This window comes from Muscardinus avellanarius (genome assembly GCF_963383645.1).
Source record: "Muscardinus avellanarius genome assembly, chromosome: 19".
NCBI classification, from domain to species: domain Eukaryota; kingdom Metazoa; phylum Chordata; class Mammalia; order Rodentia; family Gliridae; genus Muscardinus; species Muscardinus avellanarius.
In genome coordinates this window covers 7,644,934-7,661,949 of record NC_137805.1, presented here as the reverse complement: position 1 = coordinate 7,661,949, position 17,016 = coordinate 7,644,934, and the positions used below count along the sequence as shown (strand labels likewise).

At 44.0% G+C, this 17,016-nt stretch overlaps 1 protein-coding gene across 1 annotated transcript in view; it reads left to right on the top strand.

Annotated features, from left to right (window-relative positions):
* Positions 1-12,356, top strand: part of SLX4IP (SLX4 interacting protein) — a gene marked incomplete at both ends in the record, with an annotated part of 149,988 nt that extends 137,632 nt beyond the window's left edge. Inside the window, 4 exon segments of the mRNA XM_080716383.1 lie at positions 9,756-9,859; positions 11,632-11,903; positions 11,906-12,103; positions 12,106-12,356. Of these exon segments, the coding sequence (XP_080572509.1) occupies positions 9,756-9,859; positions 11,632-11,903; positions 11,906-12,103; positions 12,106-12,356 (825 nt within the window).
* Positions 12,357-17,016: the final 4,660 nt, after the last annotated feature.

Genomic DNA, 17,016 nt, shown 5'->3' with positions numbered 1-17,016 from the left:
GGCTTTGTGGCCTCAGACTGCGATGGTTCTCGTGTCAGTGCTCGGTTTGGCTCTTCGATCTAACTCAGCCTTTCATATCATGCCACAGTTCAGAAGCTGATGCTCCTGAAAATGATTTTGTTTTCATTGTACAAAATTATGAGAGTAACTTTTTTTGCCATATGGTAATAAAGTTATAAAGAATTGAAGGTAATTTCAGTTTTATGCTTTAATATTATGTGCTGCCTAAATAAGCTAATATAATATATTATACTTTTACTCTGCTTTTATTGTTTTCAAAGGCTTTAATTGTTCACCCAGTGCAGAGGGCTGTCACATACAATAACTTATTCAGTGCAACAAACCTGAGAAGAGATCATATCAGTCTTGGACCTTTTCATTTTCAAGGGACAGGAAGGCCAACTCAGAATGGCTTAGCAAAAAAGGAAGGTTTTTGGCTCATGTCCCTGGAAAGTCTAGACTTCAGGTAGAGCTTGATCAGAGGCACAGAGAATATCATTAAGACAGTTTCTCACCGCTTTCGGCCCTGACTTCACTGTGCCGGCCTCGTTCTCAGCCTCTGTGTGGGGGCTAGTCCTGGCAGCTGAGCTCTTTGCCTTCCGGGAGAAGAGAGCGGGCCTCTGCTTGGGACAGGGCGGTGCATGCACCTCCCTGAGCTGATGAAATCAGTACTCTGATTGACCTGGACTGAGCCACAGGCCTATTTCTAGAGTCAGGTGTAGAAAAAGGTCCCTAAAATGCATAGACATTGGATGGGGCATGGGGATTGTTCCCTCAGAAAAAAGTCCAAGTATTGTTTCCAGGAAATGAATGAGTGTCTGCTACGGAGATATAATTATATTCATCCCCTTTTTATAGATGAGGAAACTGATTCTCAGAGAAGATAAGTCAGTTTTCCAAATCTCTCAGCCAGAAAGCGACCAAGAGGGCCCCGGAGCCAAGGACTTCTGACTCAGAGTTCTGTCCTCTTCCTGCAGTAACATTCCAGCCCACCGTGAACAGGGTAGCCCGTGGTATCTGGCCACCAGTCAGTGGAGAGAGTGATGCACAGGGCAGGCCTCCCAGGTCCCATGCTGCCCCCAACTATTTGTGTGGCCAGAGACCCTTCTTAGTCTCTGTGGGTCTCATTTTTCTCATCTGTCAAGTAGTGGCAATATCATTCTTGCTGAATACGCATCGAGGGCCAGATGAAATGGCAGGAAAGGACTTCGGGAATCATGTAAGCGCTCCAGGAATGTAAAGCATCCTTTGCTCTTTTTACAGACTCCATATGGCTTATGAAGGCATCCAGTTTTCTTTTTCAATAACGTCAAGAAAATTTGTTCAGCACTTTCCAGTTTCCAGAGTGTGCCTCACAGAACTCTGCATTTAAATTTTCCAAACGACAAGGAAATGTTGGTGAGAACCCAACCAACGGTGGGTTGAGAAACTGGCGCCGGGACAAGCCTACAATGAGCGTGCAACCCTCGACTTCACTCCCCTGCCTGTGTCCTGCATCCTCCTGACTCCATCGACTCTGGGCAGTTCATTCCCAGCTCTTGTGATCATGAGAAGTTGAGAAATAGCGATGTTTTGCGTGTACCCTAAGAAAGACAGACACAGATATGTATGTTACATTAATTGCCTACTTTTGAAATCGTCTTGAGTTATTGTTTTCATTGACCAGTGTTTTAAGCAGACATATGTACATAACCATGAAAAAACAGATCTAGCTCTCAAGAGCTAAAGACTGAGAATACTACAATAGTATCAAAGAGCTTCTTCCCTCCCTTGCCACCTTCTTGTGATATCTTGTAGGCCTGGAAAATAAGAATTGGGTGGAATAGCACCTCATGCAGGTTTTCAGCCCGAGCCTTGAGGGTACTTAAAAGACCACACAGCAGGGGGTGGGCTTTGTGGACACAGGGAGCCTGGTTTAGTTGGTGTACCCACAAGGTTCTTGGAGGGCCAGAGGCTTGATACCATGGCCCTAAGGATCTGCTTCCCCAGTTCCAACCTCCACTAATATTGATTCCCCAGGACATGCAGGTAGGTACTGGGGAAGGAGCTGAGGCTTGTGGGCATGGCATTGGCGTGCCCCCTCACACTATGTATCTGTGACCCCTACCTGGCCAGCAGCATGGGGCCTGGGCTGTGGGAGCAGCGATAGTAGAGGCTTCTGTTGGTGTATGCCTGTGTTTCTCTGCGCTTCTTCTTTTTTTTTTTTTTTTTTTTTTTGCAGGCCTGGGGATGGAACCCAGGGACATTCGACCTCAGGGCTACACCCGCTGCCCTATTTTTTATTCTTTATTTTGAACCCGGGTCTCATTGAGTTGCAGAGGGCCTCACTGAGTAGCTGAGGCTGTCCGCGAACAGCGATCCTCTGGTCTCAGCCTCCCGAATGCTTGCGTCACCATGCCCAGCTTCTCTGCTCTTCTTAGTACAAAGTTCTTCTAAAGTTTTTCTAGACCTGCACTGGCCAGCACGGTAACCATTCACCATATTGGCTATAGAGCATTTGAAATATGATGTGTCAGAAACAATGTACTTACTGTAAATGTAAAACACACAACAACAACCAGGCCTCGTGGCACACACCTGTAATCCTAGTACTTGAGAGGCTGAGGTAGGAGGATCTCAGGTTTGAGACCAACCTCAGCAACTTAGTGAGACCCTGCTTCAAAATAAAAATAAATAAAAAAGGGGTAGAGGTTTGCTCAGAGGTAGAGTGCCCAGAGGTAGAATGGACCTGGGTTCAGTTCCCAGTACCAAATTAATTAGTTAAATATAATAATATACACAGTAACCTTCATCCTCTTAATGTATAAAATATTTCATCATCTTTATATTGATTATATGTTATACTGTTTTATATACTATATTAAATAACATGTACAAATGACATTTAATTTCAGTCAGGTGTGGTGGTTCACACTTGTAATCCTGTACTTGGAAGGCTGAGACAGGATTGCGGGCTTGTGGCCAATCTCAGCTACTTAGTGAGACCTGTTTCAAAATAGAGAATAAAAAATAGGGCTGGGAGTATAGCTCAGAGGAAGAATGCCCCTGGGTTCCCAGTACCACACACACACACAAAAAGGACAGAATTTGATTTCCAGATTCCGTTTACTTTTCATGGGGTCGTAGACAATTTTAACTTGCACGGCTCACGTTTTATTTCCATCAGTTCTGCTCACCGTCACGGTTCCACTTCCCTCGGGACCTGTCCCGGGTCCCGCACTTCACCAAAGCCCATCTAGACCGCCTTCCTCCTCGTGCCAGTGTTCACTCACAGCCGGTGGCAGCCGCCTACTCGGTTGCCACTTCGGTTGACTTTCATTTCGCGTTTTCATTCACCTCTTGCCTCTGGCTCCATGTTGATTGGTCTCCCTGTCGATGGCTCCTCGGCCACTCTTTCCTAGGTCCTCCCCGGCTCATCCAAACTCGCTCCTTGGTAGAACTCAATCTGGCCCTTCGATGGCTTTAAACAGCACCCATAATGCCTTCCCAGCTTCGTGTCTGCAGCTCATTTTCCTCCCAGGAGCCCATACTTTACCCGTCTGTGTTTCGGCTCCACTCGGCTAGTTAGGCGCCTCTTCCTACACGCTTGTGTTAGTCTGTCGGTGCCGCTGTAGCAGGATGCCTGACAGTGGGTAGTTTATGAAGAACAAAGACGTATTTCTTACCACTCTGGAGGCTGGGAAGTCCAAGACCAAGGCACCAGCAAGCACCTCGTCTGATGAGGGTCTGGTCTCCTTCCAAGTTGTCACCTTATTGCCACATCTCAGGGGGAGAAGCGCTGTGTCCTCGCGTGCAGGAAGGCAGGGGGCAAGTGGGGCCATCATCCCGTCACCCCCTTTCTAAGGGCACCTCGCCACTTTGTGAAGGCAGAGTCCTCGTGGCTTAATCACATCCTCAACGTGTGGCCTCTTAATAATACTGTATTTTCACCACTGATTTTTTTTTTTTTTTTTTTTTTGGCAGTACTGGGGATGGAACCCAGGGGCATTCTACCTCCAAGCTATAGCCCTATTTTTTTTTTTTTTTTTTTTTTTTTGTGGTACTGGGGTTCCTGGAAGCCCTTCTACCTCCGGGCTACACTCCCAGACCTATTTTTACATTTTTATTTGGAAACAGGGTCTCCTAAGCCAGCACGTGCAGCTGGCTTTGAACCTGCGCGATCATTCCTGTCTCTGCCTCCCAAGCGTGGGGATTACAAGTATGCGCCACCATGCCCGGCTATAGCCCTATTTTTTATTCTTTATCTTGAGATAGGGTCTCATTGAGTTGCAAAGGGCTTCCCTAAGTAGCTGAAGCTGTCCATGAACTGCGGTCCTCTTGTCTCAGCTTCCCAAATGCTGGGGTAACAAGCGTGCACTACCACCCCCTGGCTTTGGCAACACTGATATTTGAGCAGATGCATTCAAACCACAGTATCACCTTAACTGATTCTTTGCTTCTCTTTCCCAAGCCAGTCCCTCCCCAGTATCCCCTACAATAGCAAAGGGCAACTTCCTCCATGCATTGAGTTACTCAAGCACAGAACTTGGAGTCATCCTTGTCTTTTCCCTTCCCCTCACCCTCTTACACAAACCATTAACACATCCTTTTACGTCTTCAGATCACAATTTCAACCTAACCACTTCTCTCTACCATTCGCCTTCTCTAGGACCAGTTGACTCTGAGTGGACCATGTTGTATCTCATAATAGTCCCCTACCTCCATCTTTGGTCCTCAATAACAATCAAGATGACCCCGTTTTTGGTGTTTTTTTTTTTTTTTTTTGCGGGTCTGGGAATGGAACCCAGGGGCATTCTACCTCCGAGCTACACTCCCTGCCCTGTTGTTTATTCTTTATTTTGAAACAGGGTCTCACAGAGTTGCAGAGGGCTTCACTAAGTAGCTGATGCTGCCCGCAAACCACAATCTTCATGTCTCAGCCTCCCAAATACTGGAATTACAATCATGTGCCACCACACCCGGCTCAAGATGAACCTTTTCAACTGTCATTTTTCTTCCCCAAACCTTCCACGGCGTATCATCTTCCTCAGTTCAGTAAACTATGCCATCTTTACAAACACCATTCAAGATTTGCCCCTTCTACCAGCACTCTAGCCCCTGGCCTGGGTGCCCTTCCCTTGGGTCATGGAGCACCGTCTTCACTTTGGTCCCTGCATAAAGCTCACCTGGCCCCTGCACAGCCGTCTCTAACCATCACATCCAGAATAACACCCTTGGGCTTCTACACGCTTACTCTTCCTCGTAGCACCTTCGCCACCAGACACAATATAGGTTTATCTTTCTTGTCTCCCTCAATGTCACTCTTGGAGGCTGTGTGAAGCAAGGTCTTTTCCTGAGGCTCTGCGTCCTTTTCCCCAAGTCATGCCAGGCATGGTGCTCAACGCTGCCTGATTGGGTCATTCTGCTCAGTTATCAATTCCATGAGCCTTGAGAGCACAAGTCCACTAACCGCTGAGTATCACAATCACCAGGAAGTGCTTAATGGACAAGTCCTGAGCACCCCCCGCCCCGCACCCTAGAGATACACATGGATTAGGTTCTGGGTGGAATCTAGGAACTCCTTAACAAGCTCCCCGGTGGCTCTGATGTCTCCTCACCCAGTCTCACGCTGCCACGCGCTGTCTCAGTGTACCAGTTGACGTTTCTTGGTTGCTCTCTGGTTGAGGATACCTTATGAGTAGCGCAGTGTTTGAATCACAGGGGGACATAAGTAGAGATCTCCTAGTCCCAGCCCAGAGCTTGTGAATCAGCTTCCGGGATGGGTCCTGAGAATCGGTATTTTTAAGGATTCCCTCAAGGCCACCAACGCAGCCAGTCTTCGCCCCTTGGGAGCTGTGGCTGGTTTTACAGACTCTGCGAGGAGGTTATAAACTAAAGTTCAGGTGCTTTCTTTGTTGTTTTAGGCCAGCGTCTCACCCCATGTCTCATTAATCCGACAAGTTCTGTTCCAAGGTAGGATTCAGCAAGTCCCTGGACGAAAACTGCTAGGTTCACGCACAGTGTCAGTGTGCTTTTGTGATTGAACATTGGCCATCATTCCCAAATACATTTTAAAAGCCCATTCACTGCATCTTAGTTGCCCTGCTCATTGTGGGGAACCCTCTCTGTTATCCTTTGTGTTCAAGATTGAAAATGTGTTTCCCAGGTCCCCAGGCAGCCTGGGGTGCTGCCACCCAGCACCATGTTAAAACACTCGCCTGCTCAGCCTGCCTGGATCTGTCTGTGCACAGGCACAAGTGCTGTGACCGGCTTCCTCCTGAGGTTCATCCTGTGGTCTGGAGCAGCCCCAGCAATGGAGAACAGGCCTGACCCTTGCCCGAGGGCCTGCCTGGGGTGCTTACGTTGCTGACTGACGGTCTCTCTTCAAGCTAGACTTCTGGGGTCCGTAGCCTTATCCAAGCTCTTTTTACCTGTTAAGAGTTTTAATATTATTATTATTATTATTTTTTTTTTTTGGTGGTACTGAGGTTCCTGGAAGCCCTTCTACCTCCGGGCTACACTCCCAGACACCTAATTTTTTAATATTTTTATTTGGAAACAGGGTCTCTTAAGCCAGCGAGGCTGGCTTCAAACCTGTGTCATCCTCCTGTCTCCGCCTCCCAAGCGCGGGGATTACAAGTGTGCGCCACCACGCCCGGCTTAATATTATTTTTTAAAAAAGGTTTTAAATATAAAATCCCCAAAATATTACCAAAAATTAAAACAAAGTGAAGGTTTGAAGGATAGGAAGATGGTCAGAAATGGAGTATACAAAGAATGGTATTTGCAGAAATTTATTCCTTGGCTAGACTAAGAGCTAGCTTCTGGGCTGTAAAGGATCATTTATGAGGACTCCAAGAGATCCTTTTGTTGTTGTTGTTGTTGTTTTGTTGTTGTTGTTGTTGTTTTGTTGTTGTTGTTGTTGTTGTTCGGTAATAGAGATGGAACCCAGGGGCATTCTACCTTCCAGCTACATGCCCAGCCCCCTTCTTTATTCTTTATTCTTTATTCTTTATTTTGAAACAGGGTCTCCCTGAGTTGCAAAGGATCTCACTAGGTAGCTGAGGCTGGCCGTGAACTGCGATCTTCCTGTCTCAGCCTCCCGAAAGCTGGGATTACGAGCGTGCACCACCAATAGATCCTTTTGAATATCTCACTTCTTAAATGCGTGAGCCTCCACAGGCTGCTCACTCTGGGCTTCAGATGGCCAACTGATAGCCTTTTGGAATACGTTGGGTTCGTCTGTTTTCCTGGCAGCAGATGAGGGGATCATTATTCACTCAGGATCTAAAGAGTAGTGGTGTCATCCACGGAAGCCCAAAGGCACTAGCCACCTTCTGCACTCACTCTTTAGAGTTTGCCCCTGGATAAGCCTCAGATTTCATTTCCATGCCAGATGTGAGAAGCATTAATAATCACGATGAATCCTTTGGGAAATCTTCCCAGGTGATAGCTGGTTTTTTTTTAGGATAGCTGGGGGGAAGAGAGTAGGGGCTGCGATGACTCCGTGACAAAGGGGAGTGAATTGACCCTAGAAATGTAAGAATAAGAGATGTCTAATGAGACCTGGCAGTTCCAGGGCTGAAGGAGGAGGCTAATCTTTTTTTTTTTTTTTTCCTGCCCACCCAGTCTTCATACAAATGTAAATATGCCTCCTTCAGCAAATTGCCAAATGTGGTTTTAATTTGTAAGCAAGAGACCACCTTGCCTCTCTCCCTTTCTTTTCTCTTCTTTTTCTTTTCTTTTTTTCTTCTTCTTAGACTAAGTCACAGGTTCTGGATTTGGGACTGGACATTCCCTCCTGTCACCCTGCCACCTTTGCTTGTAATCTCTTTTCTTCCAAGGACGTTTTCCTCATTGTTGTCGGAGGGATTTGGGATGAGAGCCCACTGCTCTGTTTCTTAAAGAAGTTTTAGAAGTTCCCAGAGGAAATACACAGTGCTCTTTAAGCTGAATTTTTTAAATAAATGAGTAAAAGCAGTGATCGAGTCAAATCTGAGATCTGAGAAGTGTCACTACCGCGGCATTGTGCTTTATGTGGTGTACTTGGGATCCATTGTTGTTATTTATGACCTTGTCTGCCTTCCATTGTGGACTTCTTCCAGCCTTGGGGAATTTACATCATTCCTAATAGCAAAAGGCTTTCTGGTTCCCACAGAGTTGTTCAAAGCCTGACTCATGCTCCTTATGTTAATTGTTCAGCTCTGAAAATACAGCACTTACAGGGTGTGGTTATAAGGGGAAAATCTACTGTACTTATAGGGCATGTTTAGAAGTGTTTCACACATAAATCTCCTTTGCGCTCAATCTCTCCCCCCACCACCACCTCAGTTTCTCTCTGGTTTAACCTTTAAATCGCTCTTCTTTTTCTTTTTCAACTACTAAGTTTTAGGAAACAACAATAACAAGAAAAAAAATTAAAGGGAAAGACATCAGAATGCAATATAATCTAATAAAGTCTATATAACATTCTGTTTACTAACTATTAAAACTGTCTTGGGTTATAACTGGATATAACTTTGAGCAATATCAGCCCAGGTCTGAAGCCAGAAGCACTGTTAGAGGCCACAGACTGTTGTTCTCCGTAGCACCTGGTGGCACAGGCAGGCAGTGAATGGGGAAAGCCCAGCACGTTGGCCTGGAGGATGCCCAGACAGAATACTAACGGCTGCCAGCCACCTGCTCTGGGGCTATCACTGTTAATTCCCACGTAGGCCTAAATAAAGCAAGTACCTTCTGATGACTGACCGAAATTGTTCTTTGTGGTAGCAACACTTTTCTAGAATTTGATGTACAAGAATATTTAGTGTCCCAGAAAATGAGAGGTGTTATTAACACCTTGTCTGAATTATCTTCTGGTTGCTAACCAAAAGTTCAAGATTTCAAAAGCATGACATGGGTCAGCTTTATATTTTATAATTATGTCCTTATGCTGCGTCCATGGATATTTAAAAAAGTAGATAGGCAGATAATCTCTGAATTATATAAAACCATGGTAGTGGTTAGAATAAGAAAAAAAAAAGAGACACTTCCGTTTTTTATTAGGAGCCAAGAATGACAAACTCCCATTTTCAAGATACCATTATTTAAAAGGTTTAATTCAGCCGGCATGGTGGCACACATTTGTAATCGCAGGACTTGGGGGGCTGAGACAGGAGGATCATAGGTTCGGGGCCAGCCTCAGAAATTTAATGGACCCCTTCACTACTTAGACCCTATTTCAAAATAAAAATAAAATAGGGCTTGGAGTACAGCTCAGAGGTAGAATGCCCATGGGTTCAATCCTCAGTACCACAAAACACAAAACAAAAGTTTAACTCTTGAGATAGTCTTGAGGGTTACAAAGGTCATATTTCTATTTTTGCAAATGCAGAAAATGCAGGGAATTCTTAGGACAAGCAGAGTCTACCCACAGTGCCACCAAGTCTCTTGCATGCTGCAGCCTGGCTCGGGGATTCTGGGCTTCTTCACAGTTTTGTCCTGAAAGCTGATCAGTTTGGCCCAAGAGTTACCAGATGGTTGGGAATCAGCATCCGTTACATGAGTCTGGCCTATTTGCAGCGCACATAAATGCATGAAATGTGTGGACTGGAGGTCCAGAAGAAGTAATTTACCAGAAGTCCTAGCTAAAAAAGTTGAAATAGCCTATAATTCTAAGCAGTTTTATGTAGGCTTCAGAAAAATAAATCTGTTCATCTGAGCATTCAGAGTGTAACTGTTTTCTCTCATGTTCAGCTAATAGATTCTGGTTGAACCTTTGTTATCTTTTGGAGTAGACAGAAAGAGCTCTCCACGGAGTGTCTGATTATTTTGCTGAGTGTGCGGAGAGCCCACTTCCTCCCAATGCAAAGCTCAAGAGAAATGATGCTTGGAAAGAAATGTAGGTCCACTCGGCATGTCTCTTTTTTTTTTTTCTTTTCATTTTTGGCTGTTTGTATGGCTGGGTAATGTGAAGTCTAAAATAATTAAATAAGAGTGTGTGGAGCGTAATCTCAAAAGCCTCTGGCCTGATCTTGCCCTCATCAGACACCTGCCCTTCCCACCCTCCTGACTCGTATTTTTCTGGCTCTCTGGACAGTGGATATAGAGTCCTTGCTTCATAGGTGTGTTGCAAGGGGTAATTAATTACAAGCTCTTTGAAGATGAAAAGCACCTGCTGGTGGTGCGTTTCATATAACTTTCGGGGTGGCTACAGACCTAAAAAAACACATTCCATTTTTAAGATGCTTATTCTAACTTTAATATCACAGTAATAATCTAATAATACTTGTGCCCCTGATACCAATAGGGAAAACATGGAAAAATATATTTATACATGTGTTTCCACACTAAAACCTAACCAGAATAAATATTATAGCTTCAGTGTTTTGAATTTGGTTGTTAAATTTCTGTTCATTCACAGATTTCTTGTAATTAACCTCTTATCAAAGTTAAGGTCTAAAGTTAAGAGTCTAAATATTCCCTGTGCAGTTCTGTCCTGCCCCCAAAGTTTATTTTGCACGCAAAGTGAAGTTTACCTTACCTATTGTGTGTTCTATAGAAAAGGGGTTTAGATAGATAAATAGACAGACAGGCACACTGACACTCTCTTGTCTGCCATGATTGTACTTTCCTTTCATACTGCTGTCTGAAAGTTTTTCTAGAACATTTCAAGTTCTGTTAACTGAGTCTGACTCAGTTGATTGGTTGATGAACAGGACTGATACTAGCTAAATGGTGATTATATTTGAGTAATATTTTGAAACGGCTTGAGAGAATATTCTCTACTCATATAAAAAGTCTGTGTGTGCATATCTGTGTACATTCATGTGCATATGGACACACACACATACACACACAGCCTAAGCTTTGGATATAACTGAGTATCTCCTCCTAGAAAAAAATTAATAAATCAAACATAGGCAGTATTGGTCCCTAACATCTGAAATTAAAACCTGTTTGCCTTAGTTAAAAATGTGAACCTCTGCGCCAGGCGTGGTGGCACACGCTTGTAATCCCCGTGCTTGGGAGGCAGAGACGGGAGGATCGCGCAGGTTCAAAGCCAGCCGTGCTGGCTTAAGAGACCCTGTTTCCAAATAAAAATATATATAAAAAAATAGATCTGGGAGTATAGCCTGGAGGTAGAAGGGTTTCCAGGAACCCTAGTACCACCAAAATAAATAAATAAATAAAATGTGAACCTCTAGCTGGGCATGGTGGCATATGCTTGTAAACCCAATACTTGGGAGGCTGAGATAAGAGGATCATGGGTTCAAAGCCAGCCTCAGCAACTTAGCGAGGCCCTCTGCAACTTAGTGAGATCCTATTTCAAAATAAAAAATAAAATGAAGCTAAGGGTATAGGCAGAACACCCCTGGATTCAATCCCCAGCACCAAGAAAAAGAAAGCGAACTCTTTCATAACTCCATCAGTGACCAAGTGATCAAAAAATCCAAATATATCCTAGTGTAATGGAGAATGTAGAGGTTATTGCTTAATCTAGTCTGCATTTAAACATACTCTTGGGGATTTTCTAGATTTGCCGGGGAGGTGGGGATAAAGCAAGTAACACATGCCGCCTCTCTTCCGTGGAGGAAAGGTGTTGGTTGGGGGGTGAGATTTGGAGGAAACCGTGCCATTACAGCTTTACACAGCATACAACCTTTGTTTTAGTACGAAGAGAACTGAAACAAAACGCAGTGTCGGAAGCAAATCGCAGAGCGGCAGGGACACTGTGGGAACATCTAGTGACTCCATGATTATAGAGGTAGCAAGAAGGAGGGGTAATGCTCAGGCCTCTTCCAGACCCCTGTCAGAATCCACAGGACACGCTAAGGATTACATAAAGGCAGCCGGGAGCCACCGGAGGCTTCCTGTTCAAAAGCTGGAAAATGTTAATCAGATCCAGCCAAAAGACACTCACAGCCAGCAAAAACCTCATCCTGGGAGCGGTTAAAGATGGGGCTTCTAAGCAGGAGCCCTGTCTATAGCCGTGAGTCAGCATCCCTGAGTCCAAAGCAAAGTCCACGAGCGGCCAAAACACAGCAGAAACGCAGAGGCCGAGGCTCTGCGGACGACTTCGACCACCACAAGAGAGTTGCTCTTGGAAGTGATCGATTAGTCCCAGGAGAAATAGTCGTGGAAAAAGCACAGCTGTCAATGTTTTGCCAACTTCAGAGCTGTCAGATCCGGGGTTACTTTTGAAACACAATTTGGCAAAAACTTTGTCTAAGGAAGAGTTGCATGTTTTGGAAAATCTCTCCTCCAGACATCTTATAAAAAATAATCCAGGGCAGGCACAGCAAACCAGCTCAGCCACAAACACTGAAAGATTATCTACAACTCAGGGCAGCCAGTCCAAAAAAAGAAAGAAGTTACAAAGGATTGCAACGTCGTAGTTAAGGATATAGTGGCCAAATTGTATAGATGCTGAGATGTAAAAGGAATTAATTAGAGTGAGGGTTTTTTTTTCAAGTTTGGGAACTGAACCCAGAGCCTCAGGCATGCAAGGCAAGTGAGCTGTCTCCCCATCCCTAGCTTTTTTTTTTTTTTTTATTTAATGGTACTAGGGATGGAACCCAGAGGCATTCTACCTCTGAGCTACACCCCCAGCCTTATTTTTATTTTGAAACACAGTCTCACTGCTTGCTGAGGCTGTCCTCAAACCTACGATCCTCTTGTCTCATCCTCCCAAATACTTCATTATAGGCATGTGCTATTACAGGCATGTACTACCCTGTCTGACAGAATTATTATTATTATTATTTTTGGTGGTACTGGGGTTCCTGGAAACCCTTCTCTGGGCTACACTCCCAGACCTATTTTATATTTTTTTTATTTGGAAACAGGGTCTCTTAAGCCAGTGAGACTGGCTTCGAACCTGCACGATCCTCCTGTCTCCACCTCCCAAGCGCGGGGATTACAAGCGTGCGCCACCACGCCCGGCCAGAATTATTATTTTAAATAAAAAGTATATATCTGCATTGGAGTTAGCTTTCAATCTGTGATCCCCCCACCAGGAGGCTATATAATTGTAACAACAGTGCTACTTTTTCATCATACTCTCTGTCTTTAGAAAATATTTCAATGATGAAAAACCATCGCCTTGTCAGGGAGACCATTTGCCCAAGCACTGCATGGAGAAACCAGTACTGTGCCCCTCTGGCCCCTGAGCTGTGCAGACCTCGATGGGACATACACCCTTGGTGCCACAGTTCAGTTCTGGGTGATGGTTGATCCTCCTGCTCTTCAGCCTTAGGAGGGGCCAGAGAAGGAATGGGCCAGTGCTTCTCAGCATGTGGCCCCAGGACAGTGTTACTGTCTGAAAACGTGTTAGAAATGTGGGTAGTGGGCTCCACCCAGACCCTCCGATTGAGAGACCAGGGGATTCCGAAATATGCTCAGCTCTGAAAACCACTGGACGAATTGAAGACTCCCTGGTGTTTATGTCCTCCAGCCTGACGACCATGGTTTCCAGCTTGTCAGCTGGAGCCACATGTGGGCATGTGTGTCTTATACTCCCTCCAACTTATAAAACCCATGGATTCACTGGGTGAGTCACCCTATCTCCAGATGCTACAGTTTGATGGCCACAGCACCCAGGGAGCTGTTACTTAGGCTCTTAATTGCCGGAAGTTTGAGGATAATTCATCCTAGCATTAAGGGAAGACGTGGGAGAGGCTTGCTCCTGTTTGTAATCCAGGTATGTCTCTGTTCCTGCCCTTCTCCCAATCTCCAAGATTTTGGTTGGGTTCTGGAGGGACCAGAAGTCAAGAGGAACTCACTTGCTAGAGGTTTTGGTCTTCTTTTTGTGTGTGTGGGTCTGTAGATGGAACCCAGCGGCATTCGACCTCCGAGCTACACCCCCTGCCCTATTTTTTATTCTTTATTTTGAAACAGGGTCTCACTAAGTTGTGGAGGGCCTCACTAAGTAGCTGAGGCTGGCCGCGAAACGCAATCCTCCGGTCTCAGCCTCCCGAATGCTGGGATTACAAGCGTGCACCACTACACCTGGCTGAGTTTTTAGTCTTCACAGGTAGTTTTAAATTTCCTATTGATAGCACAGCCTGCCCTCAAGATGGCACCTGGGAAAGGACAGCAGCCCATGAAGTCAACCTGAAAGTTTAATCTAGACCTTACTTGTCCGGTGGAAGATGGAGTTTTTGATTCTGAAAAATTTGAACCGTTTCTATGGGGAAAGGTTACAGTCAGTGGAAAAATAGGGAACCTCAGAGGGGTTGTTTACATTGAACTCTTCAAGAATAAAATTACAAATGTTTCTGAGAAACAGTTCTCTAAAAGGTATTTGAAATACAATCCAGGAAATACACTGAGAAGAAAAATTTTTATGATTGGGTTATGAACTTCTAAATCAGTCAAGATAGCCGGGCGTGGTAGCGCACTCTTGTAATCCCAGCATTCAGGAGGCTGAGACCGGATCTTACTCACTGAGTGAGACCCTGATTCAAAATAAAGAATAAAAAATAGGGTAGGGCAGAGGGTGTAGTTCGGAGGTAAAGTGCTCTTGGGTTCCATCCCCAGACCCACAAAATAAATAAATCAGTCAAGATGGCTGGGCATGGTGGTGCATGCTTGTAATCCCAGTACTTGGGAAGCTGAGACAGGAGGATCATGCGGGTTCAAAGCCAGCCTCAGCTACTTAGTGAGGCTCTCAGCAACTTAATGAGACCCTGTTTCAAAATAAAATATAAAAATAGGTCTGGGATTATAGCCTGGAGGTAGAAAGCCCCTGGGTTCTATCCCCAGTACCACACACACACAAAAATAAGTAAATAAATAAATAAGTCAAATGAAAGTGTAAGGACTAGGTGAAGCCACTCCTTGGATTTAATTTCTAATAAAAAAATGAATCATTTGCTCAATTTCATTCTAAACTAGGGGAAAAAACTTACTCAGAGGTCACCAATTTATCTTTTTTCTATTCACCATCAGGGAGTCCTTTGAAGTAGTATCTCCTTTAATAAAGAAAATCAAGTGTATTTACCAAAGTGCTAAAATTCTCAGAAAAAAACCAACAAAATAAAAAAAAATATAGAAACAGGCACAGTTTAAGTTTATACTTGAGTGGATTAGTGATTTCTCCACTTCATTCTGTCCGTCCCCATATCTGCTTCCCTCACTTAGATAGAATGAAGCCCATCAAGAGGCAGCCATAATTTCATGGCACCATTTGGGGCCATGAGGTTCAGTCATGGACACAGTGCCTGGCTGTGTCTAGATGTATGTCACACTCTTGCTGGAGACCTAGCTCTTTGCTGTGATCCCATCCCAGCCCACCCAAACATAGCTCTACCCACTACATCTTCTCCTTTTCACTCCTTTTTCACCCTGCTCTTACCTGACTTCCACCCAAAGATTTTGTAGTTAGAAAACCCAACAGAAAGTTCACTCAATGAAGCGGATTCTGCTTAAAGTCAGCTACTCCAAATGGAAAACTCGAAGACCGTGGCGAAACATCGATGTGTACAGCCCACTGTGGCGCGCTGTCCTAGACTGACCCATATTCTAGGTGTGCTCTTTACTGAAGATAGGACCACAATGTATCATTGAATCTTCTTAAACAGCAAGTTATTAGGTCAGTTTATAAACAGGGAAGGCACAGATAACCCAGGAGAAGGACCAGAGAAACCGCCTTTTGGTAAAGAGTCTAGAGAAAAAAAAAAGATGGCCCTACTAGAATAATAGCTGTTTCCTGCTTATGAACTAAGGAGGAGATATTTGAACTGGAATTACCAGAGGTTTTAAAGTTTTTATTTTATTAGTTAACCTGGGCTTGATTGTTAAGGCCAATACTTGTACTTCTTTCCAGAAAAGTCTTGGTTTTAGTGTTTATTGTATTTAAGGAAATAACAATTATTGTGATTTAAGAAGAAAGATAACACCTTTGGGTTGTAAATAGATGTGACCTTTCTCACAGTCTTCATGTAGATGAATTTTAACAGGATCAACAGGGGGACTAGCTCTCAGCTCCCACACTACTGGCATATGTTTGAGGAATTTTGCCTTAAAGCATTTTCCTTCCACATGTCTGAAACACCCCTGGATCTCTTGTTACTTGAGTAGTTGTGTGATTCTTTGGATATTTGGAAGTACAAAAGGGGAAATGGATGCCAGGTTTTTCTTATGTTTTTTGGATGGGTTATGAACACTATTGGGAATGGTGTTTTGATCTTAATAATCCTAATTTGTCATCAGAATATATGAGACCTTGTCAATATTTGTAGTAAAACAAGAACAAATCCTTCAGCCACTTAATACTCCAAATTAAACTTATATTCAAGTCCTTGTGACTCTGATTCTAGGAGGAAATGTTGATCTAATTTCATTAATGTTAACAACTTTGAACTCCCCGGTTATCTTAGTATGTTGGATTCTAAGCCACCTTCATGTGCTTTCAGATGACTATAATAGATGGCTGTTGTTGTTATTGTTGCTTTTTTCCCAATGTCCACAAATAAGAAATGTCTTGGAGGACTTCATGTATTTTTTCTTACACATTTCTTTTCTTTGACACTGGAGGTGAATCACCACCCAGATATACATATGAATCATTAAATGCAAAGGAGCAAACTCCTGGGGAAAAAGAAATGAGTGCTGCCTGTTGTTGTGTTGTGCTGTTGTTGTTGTTGTTGTTGTTGATCCTTCATTTTAATAGTAAAGAGTTAAAAAATCATTTCTTTTTCAAAAATCAAGGTCATGGGCTGGGGGTGTCATTGACTGGCAGAAGAGGGGTTTTTGCATGCACAAGGCCCTGGATTTGATCCCTGGCACACAATACACACATCCACACACACACACACACACACACACACACACACACACATGCACTAACAAAAATCCTCTTTATTTTAATTTATGGAGAACATAGCTTATCTCTGAATGAAATATCTCAAAGTATAATCTTGGGGACAACAATGGGATCACAGCATACTTATTTTCTTTTGGGTATCATGTTTGGATTTGAGCATGGATTGTTGTGCATATCAGTAGCCTTTGATTTTCAGAAAAGGCGTGGGGAGGGCAGACACATAAGGGAAG